We start from the raw sequence: 27,535 nt of genomic DNA on the forward strand, positions 1-27,535 counted from the left end.
ATTTGGAAAACGTTTATCTATTTATATATTATATTTAGAAAACCTTTTTCATTGATTGAAGGTATGTGTCCTGTTGTCAAATAAGGCACATGTGAGTCCAGCTTTTGCATTAACGTGGGTAACTTTTATTTGACTTGCCAAAGTATGTCCTTATTGCTCAGTCTCTCTCTTGTCTGATCCTCATCGCCCGATGCTGATGTAATCACCAAGCGACTGTAATCTTATTGTAAAATGATTACACAACAGTGCACCTTACAGTCTCGTAGAAAAAGTTTGAAATTTCACCATTAATTGGGGGTGCGCCTTATACTCCGGTGCACCTTATACACCGGAGAATATGGTATGTTTTTGCATTTAAAGTACAACCGACACCATATTTTTGTTTCCTAACTGACATCAGAAAAACGTTTTATGGCATCTAAAATACCCAAAACACGCAGGCTGATATTTTTAGTCAAATGCAAAACACCAATAAAAATGACTTTCAGAAAGTCCCACCCCCAGTTTGTGACGTCACGTCAGGACGTCTTGCCTTGCTCCAGAATCAAAACAATGGCTTCAGAGAGTTCAGATTCGGAGAAGATGCTTTCTTGTTACTCATCCATCATTTGCAATCGATTAAAGAAGTCCTTCCGTATCAATTCGAGCCGTCTGGACTCTAATGTAGTGCCCAGAAAATGCACAAGATGGCGCCCAAGCTCCATTGGAAATGGCTGATTTGTCTGCTGGGAATTTGTGTAAACTTACACGTTCTTATGCGTGTGACTGCAATTGGCTGTGACACACAACGATTCACCATCACGTTATTTATGTCGTTTTCCTTTTAATTTCGCCATCAACGCGGATCAACACAATGTTTTCAGACCAAACAAAGTACCCAAAATGCATTGTGTGTCGCTTTGTCAGTCACGGCCGTTCCCTCTGTGACGTCACTAGGGGATCGTCATCAACTCGAAAACAAGACTTCCTGAATATTCAGCATGAGTCTTAAAACGTAAAATATAGCTATATGCCGTGGAATCTTTGTAAAATGCGCTCAGTAGAAGTCATTTGAAGTGATTTTACAAATTATGGACACAACTTGTCCGGATGTGTCGGTTGTCCTCTAAATTAAGCATCCCATAGCCTTTGCAGTGGCAACAACTACTTGCTCCAAAAGATCTGATAGCCGCAGCAGATTTTCACACTTCACTGATTTTAAATAGAAGTGTGCACGCGTGCTTATGTGTGTGTGGACTTGCTACGTGTGAGCTGATGAAAGCAGTAAATGCCCTGGATGCTTCGCTGTGTTTTGTTACTGCTCACTGGTGACAGTGGTGCCCCATTCAACGAGCCCAGAAGATTGGAGACATTTCCATTGCGTTCGAGCAACTTCCCGCAACTTTCCAATGCAGGACAAGTAGCAGGTCAGACATGTATATGTACTTGTTCATGGAGGCGGACCAGCCCAGCCCGTTGTTGGGAGAGCTACACCGCAGCCAGGGTGTCCTCACAGGGAACTTATCCCCTTTCATTTGTCACTATATTTTGGAATTTTCAAGCGACAGTCACAAAATATGTCCCTTGTCCTGGCAGCGTTGGACAAGCTGGCATATTTTTTGTCTCTCATAGGCTTTTGTGTCAGTGTGTCTTACAGCTGGCTCAAATGAATCCAGAGTCACATCCAGCAATATTTTCCAAATGACAATATGATTCCTGAGGTGGAGGGTTTCATCAAAACTTTTTGATCAACACCTGGACATCTGATACTTGTGCGTTCAACTTTTCAGTCCTCATTTGAGCCTTTTTTTATTCAAGTGCAGTCTTTTACGTCGGTTGTTCTTTACTGCAGGTGTGATCAAAGAATAAGGATCCCCCCCAAAAAACATCACAATGCGAAGGTGCCTAAAGATATGCCATGTGTTTGCATTGGTGCTGTGTATGTCAGCGAAGGAGGACTTTGAATGGGCGAAAACTGAAAGAACATCTTTCTATTACGGGACCTTCCCAACAGGTAAGTGTCCAAACAACAAACTTCTTTCACCAAAAGTCCTAAACGTCCAGGAGTAGTGAATGTATTTTGCATAGTTGTTTGGGGCATTTTCAAAACCATGGGAGTTTAACTGCTGTTCCACTACATAACTATTTTGCACTCAAAATATCCAACAATTCAGCAAAATATACTACAATTCTTCAATTAATCAAACATGTAATAACAAATGCTAATAATCATTAAATATATATTTTTGATGAAACTCAGGGGCAGTGCACTGAAAAACTAATGAAACACAAAGTAAAGTATTGAAAAATGTTTTGAAATACCGTAAATGAAGAACAAAAAACATTGGGAGAAAAAAAGTGTAAAAATGTGAATCCATTTGTGCCAAACTGTGAGTATGCAGGAGTCGACTCTACTCTATTGAATGTATTTATTTTGCCATGAGGGATTTTAATTATTCACAAACCAATACAAATCTTCTTCTTTTCCTTTCGGCTTTTCCCGTAAGGGGTCGCCACAGCGAATCAGTCCTCCATCTTCAGAGGTTTGATTCGCATGTTTGTTTTGGCCAAGCTTTTACATCGGATGCCCTTCCTGACACAACACTCTGTATTTATCCGGGCTTGGGACCGGCACAATAAGACACTGGCTTGGGTCCCCTTGTGGCTAGAGAACAAGCAATTCGAAACCAACACAAATATGTCATTTAAAAATTCACCCCCCTTTGCCATATTTATTTGGGCAATTTTGTATTTAGGTCGTACTTGTTTAACATCAGCATTGTTCCAATAATTTGATGGTGCCGCAAGAGTGGCTGCCTTTCCAGCAACTCCTGTATTTTGTTTTTCTACTTCTTTTCTTCTTTTCTACTTCCATTCCTTTCATCTTCCTTTCATAACTTTGCTGCTGTAATCAGAATCATCTTTATTGCCAAGTATGTAGAACACAAAAGGAATTTGTTTCCGGTCGAACACGCTGCAAAATATAGATTCCTCCACTGCGAGACAAATAAAGATAAATCCAATCCAATTTAACAGTATAATCAGTCAATATTGTCAATATACTGCGATTGGTTATGGCCCCTGGTCCAGGGTCTCCCCCGCCGACTGCCCATAAAAAGCTGGGATAGGCTCCAGCAACCCTTGTGAGGATAAATGAGATTGTTAAATGAAGGAATGAATGAACATAAATCAATATTATTCAGTCTTTGTACAAGTAAATGAAAGTCCTCAAGTCAAGAAGTCATTTGTTTTGGAACCTGCCATGCTACTTCACACTGTTAGGGATTACCTAGAACAGGGGTCGGGAACCTTTTTGACGAAGAGAGCCATAAAAATAAAATATTTAGAAATGTTTTTCAGTGAGAGCCACAACACGCGCGCGCACACACACGCACACACGCACAAACACACACACACATACACACACACACGCACGCACGCACGGCCACTTTTCAACAAAATGTCAGAATGTATTATTTAAAATAACTTTGTGATAGTACTCACCGTTAACATGAATGGTTTTCAGTTCCTCATGATTGGTAAAAATCCAGGCAAACGATCGGAATGAAAGTCAACTTGCCGGCTCCATACGCGAAGTTACTGCTAGCTAGCCCGCACACGGCTCATTAGCTTCCACACTTGCTGTGCAACATACTTCTCACAAAAGTATTTTGATGCTAACGTTAACATGGGGCTTGTTAAAATGTCACTGACATTGGACTGTTTCATCGATGGGATTATTTCATTGCAAATTAGAATCAGAACCCTTTCTCTCCACAAAGGTGAATCTCCGGTGCATTCAAGTTGAAGTGTACAGTACAGTAGTCTAATTATATCGATATCGGTTATATTGATAATACTGCTTATTACGATACTATTCTCATTTCCCGTGCACATTTCTAGTCTTATTATGTATTAGTTCTGTTCAGTACGATTCATGGTTATTACGATAATCCGGTTACTACGGTGATCTTTTTGATCTCCCGCCGGCCATTTTGCTAAGTTTATATCGATACAAAAGATACTTAAGGTGAATCGATATTCGCTTAGGGGTTTCTATACAGTACCACCATTATCGAAATCTGTATCGGTCGCGCCGTTGGTCACGTGACTTGGTCACGTGACCAGCTCCCGTGCCTTGCGCAGTGTAGCAGACGCCATTTTCTAGCAGCTTCCGTGTTTTGAACCGTCGTACGCGAGCACAATAAAAAAGGCATAGCAGAGCTTATATACAGTACTGTTGTTCAACACCAATTTAAACCATGGGAAAACGTAAGAATTGTGATCTCGGAACGAAGTAGAAGGCAATAGTGGCTGCCGAGGAGAATCCAACAAGGAGCAAATCCTCCATCGCGAAAGAGTTCGATGTGCCGCAGAATATGTCATCAACGTAAGTAGTATAAACGTTGCAGATTTCGTTTTCCATACATGTATTTAATTGTGTTGTATTCAGATATCTTTATCACTTGCAACAATCACTGTTTTTCATATGTTTGTACATGTTGGCGTTCGTGGTTTCGTGTGTATAAAACAACGTGAGGATTTTGCATTGACGTGTTTATTTAATGCATAAGTTTATTTTTCATTTCACTACTGTACAAAAAGCATGCGAGGTACGCAATCCATGAACCCAATGATAAAATTACATGCCATATCAAAGATCCCCCATTTACGTATTGCCCCCCCCCCCTTTTTTTAAATGCAGCTCGGCGCAGGACGGATATATCGATAGTACGGTTGTATCAACATTTTTTCTGACTCCCGAGAATATCGATATAACGAGACTTTACTGTACTTTGTTTTTACTCGTCAGGCTCATTTAAAGAGGCATTTACCTGTTTCAACTGACCTAGGTCAGTGTCATCCAATCAAAATTGCGCTTTCCGCCAACTGCAGCCCCAACAGAAAATGAACAGACAAAAAGCGAGAATATGTATTTTATCGACGAGCCATATGCAATCATCAAAAGAGCCATATATGGCTCGCGAGCCATAGGTTCCCGACTCCTTACCTAGAATATCCACCCATCACTTTTTCCTCATTAGTGTCGCAGGGGTGCTGGAGCCTATTCCAGCCGTCTTCAGGCACTAGGCGGGGGACACCCTGAATTGGTTGCCAGCCAATTGCAGGGCAGACAAAGAAAATCAACCATCTGCTCTCATGCTCACACCTAGGGACAATTTAGATTGTTCAATTAGCCTGCCATGCATGTTTTTGGAATGTGGGAGGAAACCAGAGTACCTGGAGAAAACCCACGCGGGCATGGGTAGAACATGCAAACTCCACAAAGCGAGGTCTTAAACTCACGACCTCTGCACTGTGAAGCCGGCGTGCTAACCACTCAAGTACCGGCCTGCCACCATTAAAGGAGAACCGACACCATTTTTTTGTTTCCTAACTGACATCAGAAAAACGTTTTGTAGCATCTAAAATACCCAAAACACACAGGCTGATATTTTTAGTCAAGTGCAAAACACCAATATAAATGAGTTAAAGTGTCCCAAAACTGCTTCAAAATTACCTTGGAAATGGCGAGTTTCGGATGGTCCCGCCCCCTTTTTCGTGACATCACGCCAGAACGTCTTGCCTTGCTCCAGAATCAAAACAATGCTTTCTTGTTACTCATCCAGTTATGAGTACGATTCAAATAGTTCTGAAGAGGAAAGCATAAATGTTTACAATCGATTAAAGAAGTCCTTCCGTATCATTTTGAGGCATCTGGACTCCAATGTAGCTCTCAGAAAATGCACAAGATGGCGCCCAAGCTCCATTGGAAAAGGGCTGATTTGTTCCTGTGAACTTAGCAGAGGAGCTGGGACGTCACGTCAGGAATCGTCACCAACTCTGAAACAAGACTTCCTGAATATTCAGCGTGAGTCTTAAAACGTAAACGTAAAACATAGCAGGAAGTGGTTTGAAATATTTGTAGTTTCAAACATAGCATGTATTATTGGTATAAAATGGCTACAAAACGGACCTGTGCAGATCAGCACTCTTCACAAAGAATTAATATGTACCTGAATGTATACGTTTCTTGCGTGTGTTTGTGTTTCTGTCATTGTAATTAAATGCTTTTTGGTGAGTCATGTGGTGTGAAAAATTGGGGAATTAATACCAACCAAACAAACAATACAAACCAAAGTGGCCAACAATGTTTATTTTTTTTAGCACATTACATTACAGCCGGTTAAAAACACCACCACACACCGCCGTCAAAGAATATCACTGGCCGAATTTTGGCTCCAGCACGTCCCTCCTCTCAGGCTTTACTCTGTCCTATCTCGTCATTTCCAACGCAAGTGTATTTAAAATGCTACCTTCACAAAGCTAAGGCTGTAGTACTAACTGAACAATATCCTGATTATTGTGGTGGAAGAATTAGCTAAATAGGGGAAACAAAGTCTTATCAGCATACCATTAACACTCATTTGCATATGAAGAAAAATTATGCAAAAGAGTAACTGTTTTCTCTGCAGGTTTTACCTGGGGGGCAGGAAGTTCTGCTTATCAGACAGAGGGAGCTTGGAATGTCGATGGCAAGGGAATGAGCATCTGGGACGCATTTTCCCATAAAAAAGGAAACATATTTCAAAATGAAACGGGGGATTCATCGTGTGATGGGTACTACAAATTTAAGGTGAGAAAACACTAAAATGAATATTTAGCTTTTATTGATGTCTGGAGTGCTACAATATTGTTCCCTACTTTTGTCCTTTCATTGCACTGATTGTAAATGCATTGAAGAAACCAACCCTTAGACTACAGGTGTCAAAGTCAAGGACCATGGGCCAAATCTGGCCCGCCGCCTCACTTTCTTCGGCCCGCGAAAGCAAATCAAGGGTGTAAAGTGCCATGATACTTGCTAAAATCCCAATCAAAATTTCAAATTGTCGTATGTAAACCACAATAACAGTCATTATTCTTGGCTTCAGATTTGAAAACTAGTTATTCACTAATTTGTTGTGCCTTCTGTATGTAACATGTGAAGTAGATGAAGCATGCTAATGGTTTTCTCATATTAATAACGATTCCCGAGAGTACACCTTAACTATAATGTAGCCCGAGGCAAAAAAATGAGTTTGACACCCTTGCCTTAGACAAATGGAACTGGTCCATTTGCGTGCCCTGCCGTATTGTTTTCTTTCGGCTACTCATCTGCCGAAATGTCAACAGTGCATCATCACACAGCGCCCAGGCAAAATTATTTTCCTTGTTGAGCATGTTGCTACAGTTATGGGTCCAAGTATGAACCTAGGTGTGTTGCAAAAGTATGCTTCACCCTTTCATACTTCACACTTGACCTAAAATGTTTTATTTTTTCTGAATGGAATAAAAAGGCAAACATGTGACATTGCAACGTTGTCCTTTGTTTTAAGGATGACATTAATTTAATGAAAGACTTGAAGCTGAATCATTATCGTTTCTCCATCTCCTGGCCAAGAATTTTAACAAGTGGAATCAAAGGTAATGCACCGGTAGACAGTACATGTAAATTTATCAGGAAGTATTTGCCAGTGTGGTTGCATGGTGGACGTTTGGTTAGCATGTCTGCTTCACAGTTCAGAGGTGCAGGGTTTGACTCCAGCTCCCAGCCTTCCTCTGTGGAGTTTGCATATGTTCTGTCTACATCTGTGTGGGTTTTATCCGGGCCCTTCGGTTTCCTCCCACATTCTCAAAAACACGGGCAGTAGGTTAATTGATCACTTATTGTGATAGTGAGTGTGAATTAGTGATGTGTCGTTTGCGAATGAGCCGGTTCTTAGAGCCGGATCTCTGAATTGAACGAAGAGAGCCGGCTCCTAACAAGGAGCCGGTTATGGGAGCCTTTTGTCCTCTATTCCCCGCCCCCAGTCTTCGGTTAAAGCCACATGTGATTGGTCGATATCCGTGGTAGAGGAGGGAGGTGAGAATTACAGACACACGCAGCAGTGAGGAGAAGGGGGGAAGGGGGTCGTTCGGGTAGACAGGTGGACAAATGTTATCACATTATGCTGTTATTATTATTCAATTATTATATTTTTTACTAGTTGGTATGATAGCATTATTAAGATGAAAAGCAAATTAGTGACAGCTGATCATCAGAGGTGCAGTGGACAAATGTTATCACATTATGCTGTTATTATTATTAAATTATTGTCATTTTTACTAGTTGATATGGCATTATTAATATGAAAAGCAAATTAGCGACAGCTGATCATCAGACCAGGGCAACCACAGCGAAAGTGAAAGTTAGTGGATGCTCTCTGTGCACATATAAATCAAGACATATAAATAAAAATATTTGATATAGTGTATTTTTTACATGAGTAATTCATTTTTCCACATAATTGTACATGATTTTTGGTAGTTAATTAATTTAAGCAACAAAAAAAAAAAAAACTGAGAAGCCATTTGGGAGCCATCAGAGCCGGATCTTTTTAGTGAGCCGAGCCAAAAGAACCGGCTCTCTGAAAAGACCTGGAATTCCCATCACGAGGGTGAATGTTTGTTTGTGTGTGCCCTGCAATTGGCTGGCAACCAGTTATGAGTGGACCCTGCCTACTACGGCTTGAATAGGCTACAGCACCGCTGACTAACTTGTGAAGATTGTCACGTTCTGAACGAGGCACAGAGAGTCTCGCCTCGTTAGGAATAATTATCTAGAATCCTCAAAGTAGCAGAGAGAGACCAGAGTTCCGTACAAGTTATTGAATGAAGTAACGAAAACAAGTACCGAACGTAAAATACAAACTAAATCCGCTGCTCCAAAATACGGACCAGGAGAAATATTGGATTGGATTGGACTTGCCTTTATTAGTCTCGCAGTGGAGAAATTTACATTTCACAGCAGCAAAGTGATAATAGGAATGAAAGTAGAAAAACAAAATACAGTAAAGTCTCGTTATATCGATATCGGATATATCGATAGTCCCGGTTATATCGATACTATTTCTATGCACGCACGGGGAAAATTACATGCAAACAGGGTCGGATATATCGATAGTCCCGGTTATATCGATATTTTTTCGGACTCCCTTGAATATCGATATAACGAGACTTTACTGTACATGAGCTGCTGGAAAAGCAGCGACTCTCGCGGCGCCGTCTTGAAGTCAAAAGAACAAAAAAAAACAAATAATATGACCACACAGACAATATTAGAACACAAAGACACGGAGTCATTCATCTTTAGCACTTTTTGTACCCTCTTTGTTACATAAAGCAGTTCCAGATGAAAGAGGAGAGGATCAAAGCATCTTTTCACCAGTGGATCAGGGACATCATGGTGGAACGTGCACGTCGACTACAGGCTAAATGTTGAAAGCAAACACGTAGCTGTAGCATCCATTGACAAAAAGAGATTGTCTCACATTTCCTGTCCCACATAAATCTGCTTCAACTCAATAATAAGTAATAACCGAAATGAGAGGAGGAGGGCATGGAGGAGTGAACCAACCCTCGTACTCAACAAACGAATAAAAGTTTAGTACACAAGAAACTGCACCGAGTAATACTCCAACTGGGGAAAAATAACTAGCGGAGGGGCCTCGGACCAGGACACTAGTGATGGGAGTTCCGGTTAACTGTTGAGATCTTCAGCGCTTTCGCGATGCATTTGGGAGAATAAAGAGTCGAGATGGTCCTCTTGTTTAGATCATACAAGTAGGATATTTATTGCCGAAGCACAGACAGCAACCGCTGCGTTCATCGTCGTACGAGAAGTCCAAAACATAGACACACAAACTGGCTTTTATCGCTGTCAAGTCATGTGATGTCGCGTCGTGGCTAGGTTGCCAGATCAGTTCAGTATTACAGCATTACATAAAATGAGGATACAATGTAACTTTCTCAACACCCCCACTTATACTCTTGCTGTAATGTAAACCAAGATAAACAGACCAATGTGAACTCTGTCTTACACATGTGAACTCTGTCTTACACATTTCACATTTAAACACAATTGTTTTTGCGTATTGGTAGTCATCAATAATGAAATCACCGTCCCATATGATTTTGATCACCTTGTCACTTCTTGACTCTTTGGCATACATACAATAATCACCTGGGTTTTGCTTATACTCATTATTGGTTAAATAATCATGTAAGACCTTGTTCCCGTTTCGACCAGATTGTTTTAAACCGTAAAGTGATTTTTCTAGTTTGTAAACTAGACCATCATCCTTTTCTCCATTTTCCAGAGCTGCTTTTTGAAGCACCACTCTTATACCTGTTTGATTGGCTGTTGGTGAAAACGTCTCTCCATAGTCTATGTTTTCCACCTGGCTCTTGCCCTTTGCTACAAATCGTGCTTTATATTTGTCTCTGACATCTACATCACGTTTGATAGTATATACCCATTTACCCCCCACTGTTTTCTTGCCCGCTGGTAGGGTTGTTACAGTAAATGTGTTCTCATTTAATGACGGAATTTCCTCATCCATGGCTTTTGCCCATTCTTGTGAATAAATTGATCTCATAGCCTCTGCATATGTTTGCGGAACACCACACACAGCTCTGTAACAGTAGTCTACTGTGGTGTGTGCCCCATCGTTATCGCTATACTCAATCACAAAATCATCAAAGTGACTAGGTTTCTTTCTTTCCCTAGTAGGATACCTTCTATTTGCAGGTTCATCATTTGTGTCACTTTGTTGTGTGATGTTATGTTCATGTGGCCTATTCTCTGTGACTGCACTTTCGGGTGCATCCCTGTCTTGTACACATGACTCTTGGGCTCTCTTATTAGGCTCCTGAAAGACCTCACTAGTCTTAGGCCTTAATCTCATGCCATATGTGTTTTCATCTGTTTCATTTATCTGTGTCTCTTTCTCAATATGTAAATAGTACAACTTTCCATACACATGTATACCATATTTTGTCCCACCTTTCGTAATCAGTGAATTTTTACCTTCTTTAAATATCACTGTTGCCCCGTTGGTGGTTGCCTTCTTTACAGACAAAATGTCTTGGGGGTATGAAGGAATGTATAAAGCGTCTTTCAGCGTTGCTTTATGTCTTTGTCCTTTGATGTCAATCAAAACCACCTCAGCATCTCCCCTTTTATGTGCGACTCCGCTGCATTGTGTGTCGTCCGCCAGCTCCACGCGGTGTCTTTCTGGTCTGAACGTGCTGTCAAAATTCTTGAACATGTTCACGTCAGTGATGATATGCGAAGTGGCTCCTGTGTCCACCATCAATCCCCTCTCTCGGATGTTGGGACCCAACTGCTCCCTGGTTCTGGTCTTGCTGTCCCTCATCTTGAGTACAATGTCGGTGTCGCCGTCTTCTGACGCTTTACTGGCGTCATCTCGTCTGTCCTTGTCCTTACGCCTGCACGTTGCGTCTTTGTGTGTCTTGCTTTTGCAATGACTGCACCATGTCTTTTGTCGACATTCTCTTGCTTTGTGGCCTTCGATCCCACACTCGAAACACACTATGCTTGTGTCATCACTGTGCTGGTCACGGGTGTTGGTTTTGGTGGTTTGTCGTCCACTCCGACCCTGTGTCTTCATCACACTGTCCCCTGACTCAGTGTTCAATTTCTCAGTGGCTTCAAAACTCCGTAGCTTCGTCTTGAAATCTGCAAACTTGATTTCATCATTTGAATGCGCTACATGGATTGCAAATGGCTTGAAACTTGCTGGTAGTCCTTTTAATACCATGGCAACAAGTAGTCCATCTCCCAAAGTTTCTCCCGCATTTCGGAGTGCTGTGATGGCGGTTTCGGCTTTGATGATATACAGTAAAGTCTCGTTATGTCGATATTCAAGGGAGTCCGAAAAAATATCGATACAACCGGGACTATCGATATATCCGACCCTGTTTGCATGTAATTTTCTCCGTACGTGCATAGAAATAGTATCGATATAACCGGGACTATCGATATATCCGATATCGATATAACGAGACTTTACTGTAGTCTGTAACACTTTCATCGTTCCTCTTTTGAAGCGACGTGAGCGTGGTGTACAGATTTATTATCCGCGGTTTTCCTTTCCCGGCATAATATTCTTTCAATATCTTCAAAGACTTTCTTCCATCATCAGGTGCATCTCTCATTATTAGTGATAGGCTCTTGTCATCAAGCATATTTATCAATTCGGCATACGCATCGGCATTTTTCTCTGCATCCGTAGCCATATCAGAACTCGTCGCCGGCTCGCTTAGCACGGTCTTCTTTAGTCCCAATAAATGAAAATGTCCGAGCATTTTTGTTTCCCATATCTCGTACTTATCTTCATCTCCGTCGAATACCAGTCGAAGGTGCCTGCTTGCCCTTCCTCGATCCATCTTGACCGCTGTTTAGCCGGTTAGCGATAGCCTCGTTTGCTCACCGCTCTTCCAAGTCTGGATACACTTTTGGCTTCACTTTATCTCCCAAACGTCTCCTGGACCCATAACCTCTTGAGAAAGTTACATTGTATCCTCATTTTATGTAATGCTGTAATACTGAACTGATCTGGCAACCCAGCCACGACGCGACATCACGTGACTTGACAGCGATAAAAGCCAGTTTGTGTATATGTTTTGAACTTCTCGTATGACGATGAACGCAGCGGGTGCTGTCTGTGCTTCGGCAATAAATATCCTACTTGTATGATCTAAACAAGAGGACCTTCTCGACTCTTTATTCTCCCAAATGCATCGCGAAAGCGCTGAAGATCTCAACACGGTTCTTTTGGCTGGGCTCATTCATGGCTCATTATGGCTCCCAAATTGCTCCTCAGTTTTAAACTAATTAAGTACCAAAACCATGTAAAATTATGCAAAAAACAAATTACTCATGTAAAAAAATACACTATATCAAATAATTTTATTTATATGGCTTTATTTATATGTGCACAGAGAGCATCCACTAACTTTCACTTTCCCTGTGGTTACCCTGGTCTGATGATCAGCTGTCGCTAATTTGCTTTTCATATTAATAATGCCATATCAACTAGTAAAAATGACAATAATTTAATAATAATAACAACAGCATAATGTGATAACATTTGTCCACTGCACCTGTCTACACTGATCTCCAGTGACCTTCTCAAATGGCTCCAAAGTGCATGCGTCCTGCAGTACCTCCCCAGCTCCTCTGCTAAGTTCCCAGAAATGTGTCTTTCATTGAACTCAAAACAATCCAGCAGACAGGTCCCCACTTTCAAATTTTCAATAAAGTGGCATGTAACTGACATGAAGAATGTCGTGGTTCGGGATGTCCAGCAGTCAGTTGTGATTTTTTTGACCCGTTCTTGGACTGCAGCACGTTCTTTGTCATATATGATTCTGATATGATTCTTTGAGAAAGTGTTTCCAGAACCAGAATCAGAAAGCCTTTAATAGCCCAACAATGGGGAAATGTATTTCTTGGAATTGCATACATTGGGGTGAGAGCATGAGTATATTTTCTGAATCCTTTGTCAGCCACAATTGAAAATGGCTGAAAATCCCTTGCAATCATTTTACCTAGTTCCTCATCGATTGTGTTCTGTTTAGCTGGTTTGATAGCTTTTTGGATAAAGTGGCTCAAGGAGCTGTGGGTTGTACATCTTGGAAGTTGTGATATTGCAGCAGCAACAGATGCAGGCAGACACACTAAAACTTCATTAATAGCTGGTTCCCTTGCTTGTCTGTTCTCTTCAAATTCTACTGAAGGGAGTCTTCACTCTGTCTTTGAACTATCAATAAAGTTGAAACGAGTCAAAATTTCACTGTGTTTTCTATCCATTTTCTCACCTTTTCACTTTTGTTTTTTCTTTGTCGTCTTCCTTTCCTGTTTCATGTGCGACTCAGAGTGTGCTTCTGTTTCTCTAACCCTTAAAGTTGTGTCCCTAACCCTTCTCCTCCCTGCTGCGTGTGAGTAATTCTCCCCTCCCTCCTCTACCACGAATCTTAACCAATCACGTGCGGCTTTAACCGAAGACTGGGGGGGGCGGGGAATAGAGGGAAAAAAAGTCGGCTGCCATTTCCGGCTCCTTGTTAGGAGCCGGCGCTCTTCGTTCACTTCAGAGATCTGGCTCTAAGAACCGGCTCGTTCGCAAACGATACATCACTGCAGGACAGACAAATGCTGCCGAATCCGAATGTGACAAAGATAAAGCGGATAAAATTTAAAACAAGCATACAATGCAATTGTAAATGTAGTATCGCAATGGCATGTTTTTTTTTTTTTTTAAGTCTAGAACCCGTCAAATGATTGACTTCATTCTTTGTCATGTAATTTTGTGTTTCAGGTGAATACATCAATGAAAAAGGAATTAAATATTACAATGACTTAATCAACATGTTGCTGGAAAATAAGATCACACCTATGGTTACTTTGTACCACTGGGATTTACCACAGGTTGCCAACAAATTATTAACATTAATTTTTGGATGTTGGGAAATTTTATTTTAACCTGAAATAAATCGGAGATGTTTTTATTGTCCAACCTCTCAGGGGTTGCAGGAGAAATATGGTGGCTGGCAGAACGTCAGCATGGTCAACTACTTCAATGACTTTGCCAATTTATGCTTTGAAAGATTCGGCAGCCGAGTTAAGTATTGGATCACATTCAACAATCCCTGGGTATGTAGAGACTAAAGATGCCTTAGCTGCCATGAAAATAGAATTGTTGTAGAAGGCTTGCATTTCCAGTCCATTGCTGTGGAAGGATATGAAACGGCGGAACATGCACCAGGCTTGAAGATGAAAGGAATGGGAGCTTATAGAGCTGCACACCATATCATTAAGGGACTGTATTTCATTTCAGATGGTGGTTCCCACTGTTTGTACAGTGCTGCAAATGCACTTTTGAAACACTCACACAAGTGTTTCAAGTCTAACACTGCAAAATTGTCCTATGGCATAATCAGACCACAGTGGCCCTGGAAAAATTAAAGGACAACCGACATCACTTTTTTTTCCTAACTGACATCAGAAAAACGTTTTATAACATCTAAAATACCCAAAACATGCAGTATGATATTTTTATTCAAATGCAAAACACCAATAAAAATGACTTAAAGTGTCAAAAATCTGCAAAAAATTGTGCTGCGAATTGGGCATTTTCAGTTCGTGACGTCACGCCAAGACGTCTTGCATTGCTGGAGAATCAAAACAATGGCTTCATATTCAGAGAATATGCTTTCTTGTTACACATCCGGTTATGAATATGATTCAAATAGTTCTGAAGACAAAAGCATACATGTTTGCAATCGATTAAAGAAAAAGGCATAAAATGGCCGCCGAGCTCCTGTGCGAAATTAATCAGCCCGTTTCTACAGCCTGATAAATTCCATACATGGAGCTTGGACGCACTCTTCTCGCTCTTTCTGGTGCAATACGAGGTTTTCAGACCAAACAAGCATTGACGTGATGGAGTGATTGCTACAATGTATCCTTTTTTTTCAGTCAGGGGCGTTCCTTCAGTGACGTCACGTACGGACTCGTCACCAACTCGAAAGCAAGACTCAGCACAAGTCTTAAAACGTAAAATATAGCTATATGCGGTGGAATCTTTCTAAAATACGCTCAGTAGAAGTCATCTCATCTCATCTCATTTTCCGTACCGCTTATTCCTCATTAGGGTCGCGGGGGTTGCTGGAGCCTATCTCAGCTGTCTTCGGGCACGAGGCGGCGGACACCCTGAATTGGTTGCCAGCCAATCGCAGAGCACACAAAGACATACAACAGTCACTCTCACACTCACACCTAGGGACAATTTGGAGTGGTCAATCTGCCTGCCATGCATGTTTTTGGAGTGTGGGAGGAAACCGGAGGACCCGGAGAAAACCCATGCGGGTCCGGGGAGAACATGCAAACTCCACACAGGGAGGCCGGACCGGCACGCGAACCGGCGACCTCTGCACTGTGCAGCCGGTGTGCTAACCACTCGACTACCGGGCCGCCCCCAGTAGAAGTCATTTGAAGCCATTTGACAAATTATGGACACAACTTTAAGTGGATCAATCTGAGAATGTGCAAGAATGAACAACAAATACAAAGTCATTAGAATTGTATGATATGGTATGAGTGTTCTTGATTGAATAAACTTTTCAGACTCGAAGTCTAACACTGCACACTTGTCCTTTCAGTGTGGAGCACTTCAGGCGCATCTGTCACGCACAATCCTTCGGTTGAATCTCGTTTTTAGTTCATTCATTCTTCTTCCTAAATGCTTTATCCTTACGAGGGTCGCGGGGGTGGTGGAGCCTATTCCATGTCTTCGGGCACTCGGTGGGGGACACCCGGAATTGGTTTCCAACCAATCACAGTGCACACAGAGACAAACAACCAAACGCTTTCATACTCACACCAAGGGACAATTCAGAGTGTTCAATCAGGCCGCCATGCATGTTTTTTGAATAATGGGAGGAAACCGGAGGAGAAAACCCACGCGGGCACGGGGAGAACATGCAAACACCACACAGGGCGGCAGGACCGGCCGGGTCTCAAAATCATGCCCTCTGCACTGTGAAGTCAGCGTGCTAACTACTCGACCACCGGGCCGCCCTCATCTGTTTTATTTATTTATTTATGTATTTGTTTATTTATTTATGTATTTATGTTTTTGTTTGTTTGTGCAGAGTAGTATGGAATGGGCCGACAGACTTTTTGTGTTAATAATAATAATAATAATAATAATAATAATAATAATTTACAAGCGCCTTTCTGAACACCCAAGGACACTTTACATAAAACAATAAAACCATGAATAAAATGATAAATAATAAAATAGCAGATTGAACTAGACATTAAAAGCAATTTTAAACAGGTGGGTTTTGAGGTGGTATTTGAAAGTAGGAAGGGAGTCAATATTACGGATGTTGGGTGGAAGTGAGTTTGAGAGCAGAGCGGCTGAAAGCTTTGCACCCCATCGTGGTGAGACTGGCAGAGGGCATACAGAGGTGGAGGGAGGATGAGGATCTGAGGGCCCGAGAGGGAACGGAGATTTGAAGTAGGTCAAGGTTATGGATGGTATCTTGAATTCAATACGAAGTTTAACAGGGAGCCAGTGGAGCTGCTGGAGGACAGGAGTGATGTGGTGAAAGGAGGAGGTTTTGGTCATGATCCGGGCTGAGGAATTTTGGACTAGTTGGAGTTTATGGAGCATTTTTTGATTGATTTGAATTCAATTAAAACATTTGCAAACTGGAGTTCTATTCTATTTGTTTTACCACAGGCACATGCTAAGGTGTGGCACACATATGACAAGGGATGGAGGAGCAAACAGAAAGGTATCAAGCAAATTGAACTAGATGACTTAAAATTCTCATATTGTTGTTTACTGCAGGGCGAAAAACCTCTTATGCCCAAGTTTTTCCCCCCACACAGTTAGACTTTTGTGGGTCTGTTAATTTAAGAAAAACGTTTTACTAGTTTTCATGAAAAGTATTGTTTTGCATATAGAAACATGAGGATTGCACATGACGTCATCATGACACGAAAATATTTGTGCGTCAAGGTTTCATTGGAATCTCACTGACCGCTGACTGGGGTGAACCAGTGGACGCCAGCAACGAGAAAGACATTGAAGCAGCCGAGCGATACATCCAATTCTATTTGGGATGGTTTGCCACACCCATCTTCAGGGGAGACTACCCTCAGGTTATGAAAGAATACATTGGTACGTCTTGCTTATGTGCTACGTCTCAGAGGACAAAGTTTAGGCCCGAGGGCCAAATCTCACCTGCCACATCATCTTATTAGGCCCATGAAAGCAAATCAAGCATGTCAAGTTCCAAGTTGCTTGCTAAAGTCCGAACCAACATTTCAATTTTTCCCATGTACACCTCAAGAACAGTCATTATTCTTGACTTCAGGTTTGAAAACTAGTCATTTCTTAATTTGTTGTGCATTTTCCATGTAATATGTGGTTGAGATAAAACATTCTAATTGTTTCCCCAAATTCATAACAGCCCCTGGGGGGAAATCGTAACGACAATTTGGCCCGCAGCAAAAAAAAAAAGACGAGTTTGACAACCCTGTGCTACGTGGTACTTTCTGCTCATTTTTACTCTGTGTTCATTTGGCCTTCAACCAGTTCTGAGAAATATTTGGACAGCAACAATGCAAGCTTAGGTGTGATGATTTTGTGGAACATAGATGAAATCCCTAAATTCCTTGCAATTACATGTTAAGAAACCATAGTTCTGAAACCATTGAACTATGTGCTGATGCAATTGCTCAGAAAGTGGTGACTTGACCTGACTTGTAAACAACTGGGGTTTTCGGGGATGTATCCATCATGACATTGTTCATTTAACCGGTTTATCTGTAGAATGTAACCTGTCTGTCTGTCTGTCTGTCTGTCTGTCTGTCTGTATGTGTGTATGTATGGGTGTGTGCGCGCGTGCGTGTACAGTATGTATGTATGTACAGTATGTGTGTATGTATGTACTGTATGTACAGCATGTATTTATGTATTTACAGTATGTATGTACAGTATTTATGTACAGTATGTACAGTATGTATGTATGTATGTATGTATGTATGTATGTATGTATGTATGTATGTATGTATCTATGACTAATAAAGGCATATCCAATCCAATCCAATGTATGTATGTATATACATTATGTACAGTACAGTCCAGTATGTACAGTACAGTACAGTATGTACAGTACAATATTTATTTATTTATTTATTCATGCTGAAAGCAATCCTGAGCTACATTTTCTTTCCTCTCCCATTTTTTTGGGGGAAATGTGTAGCAAGCATCAAATTGCAAATGACAGCATATTTACAACAGGGAAAAAAACATCAATTTCAACATTACATAACGTGTCTTTGCAGCGTACTCAATTCAAGGTAGCTTCTCGAATCATTGTTGTTCTGTTTGCGTTCATATTTTATACAACATACCCACTTCACCAAAATCGAGGTTTGTCATTTGTTGTGAAAGTCAGAAATGAAAACTGTAAGTCTAAACTAATCATGGTTATTTCACTGCCATGATAGGATAAGAAGTGTCCCTGTCCAAATTGTTTTGAACCTAAACGAACATCTACTCACCATAAGGCAGGAAGAGTGGCCAACAAGGCCTTGGAGCATCGCGTCTCCCCGTATTCTCGGCGCAGGAAAAGAGCGACATCAGGGGTACCTGTGACTTCCTCGGCCTCGGGCACTTCACGACTCGCTACGTCACGCAAAAAAATTACCCGTCAAGCATTGGAGACAGCTACTTTGCAGATCGGGACCTGGCGGAGCTGGTTGACCCAGAGTGGCCCGACCCTGGCTCCGAATGGCTCTACTCTGTGCCTTGGGGTTTCAGACGCACGTTGAACTTTGTCAAGGTACACAACAAAACCAAAACATAACTCAGATTTTAACATTCATTATGATTACACGGAACAAAATAAGTAATGCACTGTATTATTAAACATAATGAAATGTTTTTTAAAAAGTGAAATACAGTCATACCTTGGTTTACGAACCCCTAGGCTTACGAACTTTTTGGTTTACAAACGTTAAATTTATGAAAATTTTACCTTGGCATACAAACTTTTTTTCAGAATACACACGGAGCTGCCACAATGAGTGATGTGTCGTTCGCGAACGAGGCCGTTCTCCTCCTTTTTGTCCTCTATTCCCAGCCCCCGGTCTTTGGTTAAAGCCACGTGATTGGTCAAGAACGCAGCAGTGAAGGGGTGGGGGTTACAGACAGAGAGAGAGAGAGAGAGAGAGAGAGAGAGAGAGAGAGAGAGAGAGAGAGAGAGAGAGAGAGAGAGAGAGAGAGCGAGGCCGTTAAACTTTAAAGAGACAGGCAGACGACAGAGATAGAATGAGCAAATGGATAGAAAACAGTGACATTTGGACTTGTTTCAACTTTTATAGTTCAAAGGCAAAGTGTAGACTGGAAGGTTAAAATATCCCATCAATCAGGCTCCACAAATAACCCGCACAAGCCATCTGTACACCTGATGCAAAAAGCTATCAACCCAGCTAAACAGAACACAAGTGAGTAAAATTATCACAGAGAAAGCACCTACAAGGGTTCATTCCTCAAGATGGTCAAAGAAGAAGGCTACGTTCCTCATCAAGTGTTTAATGCTGATGAAACCGGCCACTCCATTCCATCAAACCATCAACGACCATCACAAAGGTAAATAAAATGACTTTATTATACAGTACAGTTAATATCTTTAATTATAATACCACAGCACATTTATTACACATAAAATAAGGTATATTTTGTGTAGTTTTAACGCTTAGAAAATTAGAAAGTAGAAAATTATGTTTTATGGGGACCTGGGAAAGGATTATTCTCAATTTAATGGTTTCCTATGGGAAATTAATTTTTGGGATACACACTTTTCGCCTCACACACTCTGTCTGGGAATTAAGTTTGTAAGCCAAGGTATCACTGTATTAACTCTTTGAGGGACAGCGGTTATTACAGTGGACAGTTTCCCATGTTATCATGTTACAAGGTGCGTGAAAGGGTCAACGGCAAGGACATATCCTTCATACCATGGCAGGACAATGTGTCAAATAGTATTTGTAACTCTCTCCCACAGAGTCAGTACGGAAACCCGATGATCTATGTGACAGAAAACGGTGTATCAGAAAAGACGCTGTGCACCAACCTGTGTGATGAATGGAGGATGCAGTACTTCAAAGACTACATCAATGAGATGCTTAAAGGTGAGGCCACCATGCTGATGACGTTTTCCAGTTACACAGCATTCCTGTCGACCTTTTTAAATTCGTTTTTGTTCCAGCTGTAAAAGACGGGGTTAATGTAAAAGGCTACACCGCCTGGTCTCTCCTGGATAACTTTGAGTGGGATGTCGGCTACTCCGAGAGATTTGGCCTCTACTATGTGGACTTCAGGAACAAAAATAAACCACGGTACCCAAAGGCTTCAGTCCAGTACTACAAACGCATCATCAGCTCAAATGGCTTCCCCAATCAGAGAGAGGTATCGACACACAACACATTTCAGATGATTTCTCCACGAGACCATATGGGATTAATGGAGTTTTGGGGAATCCCACAGGTGGAGAGTTGGAAGAGGAAAGCAATCGAGACATGTGTTTACAGCAACCAGCTCCAGGCAGCGGGTAAACACAATTTTGTGTTTTGATTTTTTTTACAGCTAGGATCGATAAGCCAAATTGAACCAAACACAAATTGTTATGCTATCTAATGAGGATTTTCTTTGCTTTGCCCCCCCCCCCCCCCCCCCCCCCCCCCAGCTAGAAGAAAATCCCAGGGAGGTCAGGAACATTCAGGATTGCAACTTGATGATGAAGTTCAGGTACAAGTGTAGAAATTGCAAATACATACATGACGATTCCTTTTGCATGACTTTAGCTAATGCAGGATTTTCAAATCACATTATCACTCTTTGTACTTGCAGAACTAAATATTTATTTTGTAAAAAAATACAACATTGACTATGATAGAGATTAGACAGAATAAGAAGTTATATTTAAAAGTTTCATGCTGTTATATACTTATTCAACGTGTGTGACTCGAGCAAGTTAAACTGTCATCTTCATCTAGGGCAGGGGTCGGGAACCTTTTTGACGAAGAGAGCCATAAAAGTAAAATATTTAGAAATGTTTTTCAGTGACAGCCACGCGCGCGCGCACATACAAACGCTCGCGTGCGCGCGCGCACACACACGCGCGCACGCGCGGCCACTTTTCAACAAAATATCAGAATGTATTATTGAAAATAACTTTGTGATAGTACTCACCGTTAACATGAATGGTTTTCCGTTCCTTGTGATTGGTAAAAATCCAGGCAAACGATCAGAATGAAATTCAATTTGCCGGTCCAGAGGCGAAGTTACTGCTAGCTAGCCTGCACACGGCTCATAAGCTTCCACACTTGCTATCTGCAATCTACTTCTCGCAGAAGTATGTTGAGGCTAACGTTAACATGGGGCTTGTTAAAATGTCACTGACATTCGACTGTTTCATCGATGCTATTGTTTCATTGCAAATTAGAATCAGAACATTTTCTCTCCTCTAATGCTCCGGTGCATTCATGCTGAAGTGTACTAGTTGGGCTCATTTAAAGGGGCGTTTACCTGTTTCAACGGCCACTGTCAAGTTATGTTGGTTTTTTGAGTTCTCCCCCTAACTTGAAAAGGGGTTTTGGCTGTGTTGACCGGGGTTACACTGGGACTTCACTCTTTGACTCCAATGATGAGACAGATTTCTCCTTTCATTTTCCTCTTTTATTTTGGACTTAATCGTCTCTTTTCTCATTGAAAAGACAATTGGAAGATTGCAAGCTGATTCCAAGATTGCAAGTTTGAGAGTTTGCAAGGTGAAAAACCTTTGAAGAAGGTAAAACACAAACAGCAATTAGGTTTACATTTGAAGGCTTAACAGGCTGGTTTTGACATTAAACCATCAAATCAAATTATCAAATAAACGGTTAAAATAACAGGTTCTTTCACCGTCAGCCACCCTGGTCTTTACACAGTTGAACTCTACTGTCTTGGTAAACTCCTAGAGCAGTACTTGAACCGAACCTGAGCAGTGTTGCAACTGACTATTTTAAGGAGTGGTTGCTTCTGGCGAGAGCCTTTCTGATTTCTGAATGGCTTTCAGCTACTGGCACACCTGCCTTCATTTCAGCTCTCTCCTCTGGGGGAAAAATGGTGCCACTCATCTTTGGACTACAGCTTCGGCCATATTTGTAGTTTTTCACCAAGACACTCATCTTTGGACTACAGCTTCGGCCATATTTGTAGTTTGCCGGGACAGCCACTATCATCCAATCAAAATGGCGCTTTCGGTCATTCTAGGTCAGTGTCATCCAATCAAAATTGCGCTTTCCGCCAACTGCAGCCCCAACGGGAAATGAACGGCGAAAAAAACGACAGTATGTGTTTAGTTTTATCGGCGAGCCATATGCAATCATCAAAAGAGCCATATATGGCTCGCGAGCCATAGGTTCCCGACCCCTGATCTAGGGGATCTGGCCTTGGACAGAATTTTGGACTTGGGAAACTCCTTTATCACAGAAGCAATTTACGACTTCAAATTCCTTCACAGGAAGAGCTCATTAGGCAGGTTACAAATTTATCAGTTCATGGAAGAGACAATGTTTTATTGCTTACAGCTGTTCGCGCTTAGAACGCCCAGGGGTGTGGTATTATAATCAAGAAAACTATGTTTTACTAATGTAGCACTTAAATGTGCATATACTCTCAATAAATAGCTTGGTAGAGGGCTGCAGAATCCAGGCATCTGTCTGACAGACTACAAATCACTTTTTATTATTAAAGTACTTTAAATGCTTAATTATTTGCAATATCCATCAAATGTCAGTACCGTCTCGTTCAATCGCACGAATAATTGTCCCAAAACATTTTAACTGAGGTGAAACTACAGACACTTGAGGTCCACGTGCATCAGCGATGCCATCGTCAACTCGAGAGAAGATCATCTTAAGTTTTGATTGACTTTGTGACAGAGATATCGATGAACAACAATATTTTTATGGTTATCCTTTGCTGTGTCACCACATTAGTTGTCTTTCAGATGTTTTGTCCCCAAGTTAAATTCACGAGTACAAAATAATATATGATAAGATAAGAAACCTTTATTTGTGTCAATATCAACAAATTCTTTATTTATAGCAGCAAAAATGATGAAAAGGAGAAGTTGAAGAACAAAAAGTATATCAGTAAATGTAAATGATAACATAAATATTAGCATATTCAAAATGGGTGAGCCAGGGCATCTATTCAATTGCCCTGCCAGGAGTCGGCCTGAACGAGCAGTGGTACCTCTCCTTCTTGCAGTGCGGGGCTACAGCGTATCAGTCTCTTGTCTGATATGTCCAATGCTGTCAGGGTGGCCTGGAGGGGTTGGGGAGGGTCTGTTCATCATAGCAGTTAGCTTAGCTAGCATCCTCCTCTTGCAATCCAGTGTCCAGGGAGCAGACCAGGACAGAGCTGGCCCTTCAGACCAGTTGTTCCAGTCTCTCTCAATGTCCCGGAGATGCTGCCTGACCAGCAAACTATGCCATCATGAATGGCTGAGGCCACCGCAGAGTCGTAGAAGGTCTTGAGGAGTGACTCGTGTACCCCCAAAGACCTGTTTTCTGACCAGGAAGAGCCTCCTCTGTCTCTTCCTGACCAGAGCATCTGCGTTGGTCGAACTTTTATAACATTTTGGGGATGAACATTTGTGAAATGAACTCCTCTTTCACATGCAATTCGAGACTGAGGCATTGCTGTCTTTTGAAAAGACAGAAACACAACTCGTGTTGAATCTTGGTTGGCAAGTTCATGGTACTTCTTTATTACATGTACATTGAATTGAGGTGAAGGCAATAATTGATTTGAAATCTCAGTGTTCTCATGTTAATTTAGCATGTGCAGGCCAGAAGACATCACAGTGAAAAGCAGTGAGCAACTGTTTGAAAAATAAGAGTACTGTAGTCTTTGTTCATCTCATCAGGGGTCTTTTGTTTTAAACTGATAATGAAGAGGTGTAGATTGCCCAAGGTTTCTGATGTTTCAGTCTCTCTTCTCTATGTTACAGATCCACTGATTGGCCACATGGAGATGGTGACGGAGATTGTGGTTCCCACCGTGTGTACACTGTGCATCCTCCTCGGTGCGGTCTTCGTCATGTTCCTGCTGCAAAGGCGCTTTTGAGACACTCATGCACCCCCCTTTGACATGATCAGACTTCAGTGGCCCTGGAAAAAATAAGTGGATCAGTCAGAATCAACAACACATATAAAGTCATCAGAATGTAATGATATAGTATGTGTGTTCTTGATTGAATAAACTTTTCATATTCTAAGTCTAACACTGCACACTTGTCCTTTCAGTGAGGAGCACAATAAGGCACAACGGTGTAATAATCATTGGGTTGAATCAGCATCTCGTTTTTAGCTCATTCATTCGCAGGGCACACAGAAATAAACAACGATCCGCGCTCACAGTCACACCTAGGGACAATTTCGAGTGTTCAATCTGCCTGCCATGTATGTTTTTGGAATGTGGGAGGAAAGACCCAGAGAACATCCACGCGGGCCCGGGGAGAACATGCAAACTCCACACAGGGAGGCCGGAGCGGGATTTGAAATCACGACATCATTACTGTGAAGTCGGCGCGCGAACCACTCGACCACCCATTTGTTTTCAGATGCTAGGAATTTAATATAACAGACTTATGTGTTAAAAATATATCATGTCAAAAAGTCAGGAAATTCATCTATCCACAATTTTCCTGATCCAATTATCCTCACAAGAAGTGGGGACACCCTGAAACGGTTGCCACCCAATTGCAAGACATACATAGACAAACAACCATCAGCACTTACACTGACACAGCTGTTTGAGGTATTGTAACTTTCAAACATGCATTTATTTTAAACCAATCAAATATTTTTTCTGTTCTGGATGAAAACAAGACAATTGCAAAAACAGCTCAATTGAATTTATATTAATATCGCAAAGAGGCATCTTTAACTTCATTTTAGTATTGTTTTTGAAAGGGAGCGCATATATGGTTTGGAAGCGTGGTGTATTGTTAATATCTATATGAAGACTATTAGTTGGATTAAAGAACTTTCCAAGACTGCTTTCGTATGTACATATAAAGAAGTACTGGATTTAAACAGGAAAACATGTACCCGGTTCTCACCAAGGTCTGTTCACTTTGGTGGTGATTGATGTGGTCCCAGTGAAGCAACAGGATGTAGAATAGTTTGGACTGTCTGAGGTGCCACTTGTGAACAATTCCACAAATATGAGAAGTTCCCAGGAGTGACTGGCTGTATCTATGGATGTCATGTTGGAATTAAGTGTCCATCAACTGCTGATGCTGAGGAGTAAAGAAGGCGGAAGCACTGGTTTTCCACCAAAGTTAAAGGACAACCGACACCATTTTTTGTGTTTCCTAACTGACATCAGAAAAATGTTATATAACATCTAAAATACCCAAAACACGCAGGCTGATATTTTTAGTCAAATGCAAAACACCAATAAAAATGAGTTAAAGTGTCCCAAAACTACTTCAAAATGACCTCGGAGATGGCGAGTTTCAGAAGGTCCCGCCCACTTGTTCGTGACATCACGCCAGGACATCTTGCCTTGCTCTAGAATCAAAACAATGGCTTCAGATTCGGAGAAGATGCTTTCTTTTTACTCATCCAGTTATGAATATGATTCAAATAGTTCTGAAGACGAAAGCATAAATGTTTGCAATCGATCGAAAGAAGTCCTTCCGTATCAATTCGAGCCATCAGGACTCCAATGTAGCGTCCCAGAAAATGCACAAGATGGCGCCCTAGCTCCGTTGGAAATGAGCTGATTTGTCTGCTTGGAATTTGTGTCAACTAGTATCAAATAGTAGTCTTGGTGCAACACACAACGATTCACCATCACGTTATTTATGTGTTTTTCCTTCTAATTTCGCCATCAACACAGATCAACACGATGTTTTCAGACCAAACAAAGTACCCAAAATGCATTGTGTGTCGCTTTCTCGGTCAGTGGCGTTCCTGACCTTCAGATCACCAACTCAAAAACAAGACTTCCTGAATATTCAGCGCGAGTCTTAAAACGTAAAATATAGCTATATGCGGTTAGAATATTTGTAAAATACGCTCAGTAAAAGTCATTTGAAGTGATTTTACAAATTATGGACACAACTTGTCCGGAGGCGTCGGCTGTCCTTTAAGGCTGCATGCGCTCTCAATTTAGACTTTTCAAACATTGTTGCCGTTGGAAAGGAGCGACACAGAATTGAAAGATTTTTCACAATTCTTCATTGTGTGTTCAGTTTCAGAGAGGTCATATTTATTTATAATGTGGTCACATCAAAACACTTTTGCAGCAAGGACACAACAAAGCTCATATTCTCACTCGGGGTGGTAAAAATTATTTCCAGTCTTTATACAATGTACTTTGTTTTGGGTCAAGAAGATCGTTATCATTGTTACAACTGTGCCGCTCAATGATCTGAAGAAGCTTGATTGTCCTGACCTTCCAACCGAAGGCTAGAATTATCCACATGGGCCCAGGTCTGTGGCAGAAAATAACCAACGAGAACTTGTCTTCAGAGTTGCCATCACATTGCAGCACTTGAGTTAAAAAATAGATACATTTCTCAGTGGAAAGCATTGATTATGGCTTGCTTTTGCCTTAATACTGTTTGGTGTACAGTATACAACATATGTAAATAGTGTGCTGAAAAATTACACACAACCAAGAATGTTCTAAAATGTAGGTTGTGGTGACTACAATAAATAATTGTCATGTGATTAAAAAAAATCTTTACAAAGGTGTCTCATGTATCTTTCTTTGAAACGCTCGCTTCTGATTTTATATCTCATTCAACCTGCAGCATATTTATTTTCATCTCACATTCTTCTTTCAAATACTTTTTTTGCTCATGAAATTTTAAGGTTAAAATTTTAAGCATTTACAATAATTGTAAAAAAAAAATGTACATTTTACATCCTCGTTTGGTCTCTGCTGGGAGGGAGAGGCAGCATCAATTCTCTAGAATGCCATAGCAGTGGTGGAAGTTCCCCAAGTACTGTGCCCCAGTGTTTGTGGGTAGAATAATTTATAGGGAACACTGCTGCATAGAAAAACTCACATGGTCAATAAATGAA

The 27,535-nt window shown here is 41.2% G+C and overlaps 2 protein-coding genes across 6 annotated transcripts in view; one reads left to right on the forward strand and one right to left on the reverse strand.

Annotated features, from left to right (window-relative positions):
- The window catches only part of LOC148900233 (uncharacterized), a 236,690-nt gene extending 213,974 nt beyond the window's left edge, over positions 1 to 22,716 (reverse strand). Inside the window, exon 1 of the mRNA XM_088991828.1 lies at positions 22,417 to 22,716. The gene's annotated coding sequence lies outside the window, so the exon portion shown is untranslated. The remainder of the gene's footprint in view (positions 1 to 22,416) is intronic.
- LOC148900239 (lactase-like protein) lies at positions 1,413 to 27,006 on the forward strand. Of its 5 annotated transcripts, none has more exons than XM_088991833.1 (14): positions 1,413 to 1,751; positions 1,832 to 1,993; positions 6,456 to 6,616; positions 7,356 to 7,443; positions 14,181 to 14,290; positions 14,387 to 14,515; positions 14,585 to 14,678; positions 17,110 to 17,166; positions 17,394 to 17,555; positions 18,950 to 19,224; positions 20,449 to 20,575; positions 20,653 to 20,852; positions 20,931 to 20,994; positions 24,445 to 27,006. In XM_088991833.1, the coding sequence occupies exons 2-14, from the start codon at positions 1,873 to 1,875 to the stop codon at positions 24,558 to 24,560; spliced, it is 1,704 nt and encodes a 567-aa protein (XP_088847959.1). In that variant the 5' UTR covers positions 1,413 to 1,751; positions 1,832 to 1,872; the 3' UTR covers positions 24,561 to 27,006. The 5 variants fall into 5 exon arrangements, with proteins under 5 accessions (XP_088847959.1, XP_088847955.1, XP_088847958.1 ...); XM_088991829.1 differs by lacking the exon at positions 14,585 to 14,678 and adding an exon at positions 21,134 to 21,191 and having other exon boundaries at positions 14,387 to 14,482; positions 17,112 to 17,166; XM_088991832.1 differs by lacking the exon at positions 14,585 to 14,678 and adding an exon at positions 21,130 to 21,191 and having other exon boundaries at positions 14,387 to 14,482; positions 17,112 to 17,166; positions 24,445 to 24,587.
- Positions 27,007 to 27,535: the final 529 nt, after the last annotated feature.

Source organism: Hippocampus bargibanti, linkage group LG03, assembly GCF_051943395.1.
Source record: "Hippocampus bargibanti isolate YZ-2025 linkage group LG03, ASM5194339v1, whole genome shotgun sequence".
NCBI classification, from domain to species: Eukaryota; Metazoa; Chordata; class Actinopteri; order Syngnathiformes; family Syngnathidae; genus Hippocampus; species Hippocampus bargibanti.

Bases quoted from the DNA above. Each gene is read 5' to 3' on its own strand.
- LOC148900239 (XM_088991833.1), top strand. From the start codon at position 1,873: ATGCGAAGGTGCCTAAAGATATGCCATGTGTTTGCATTGGTGCTGTGT. The intron at 1,994-6,455 runs GTAAGTGTCCAA...TTTTCTCTGCAG, and splicing joins TTACGGGACCTTCCCAACAG to GTTTTACCTGGGGGGCAGGA. The intron at 14,291-14,386 runs GTTGCCAACAAA...CCAACCTCTCAG, and splicing joins ACCACTGGGATTTACCACAG to GGGTTGCAGGAGAAATATGG.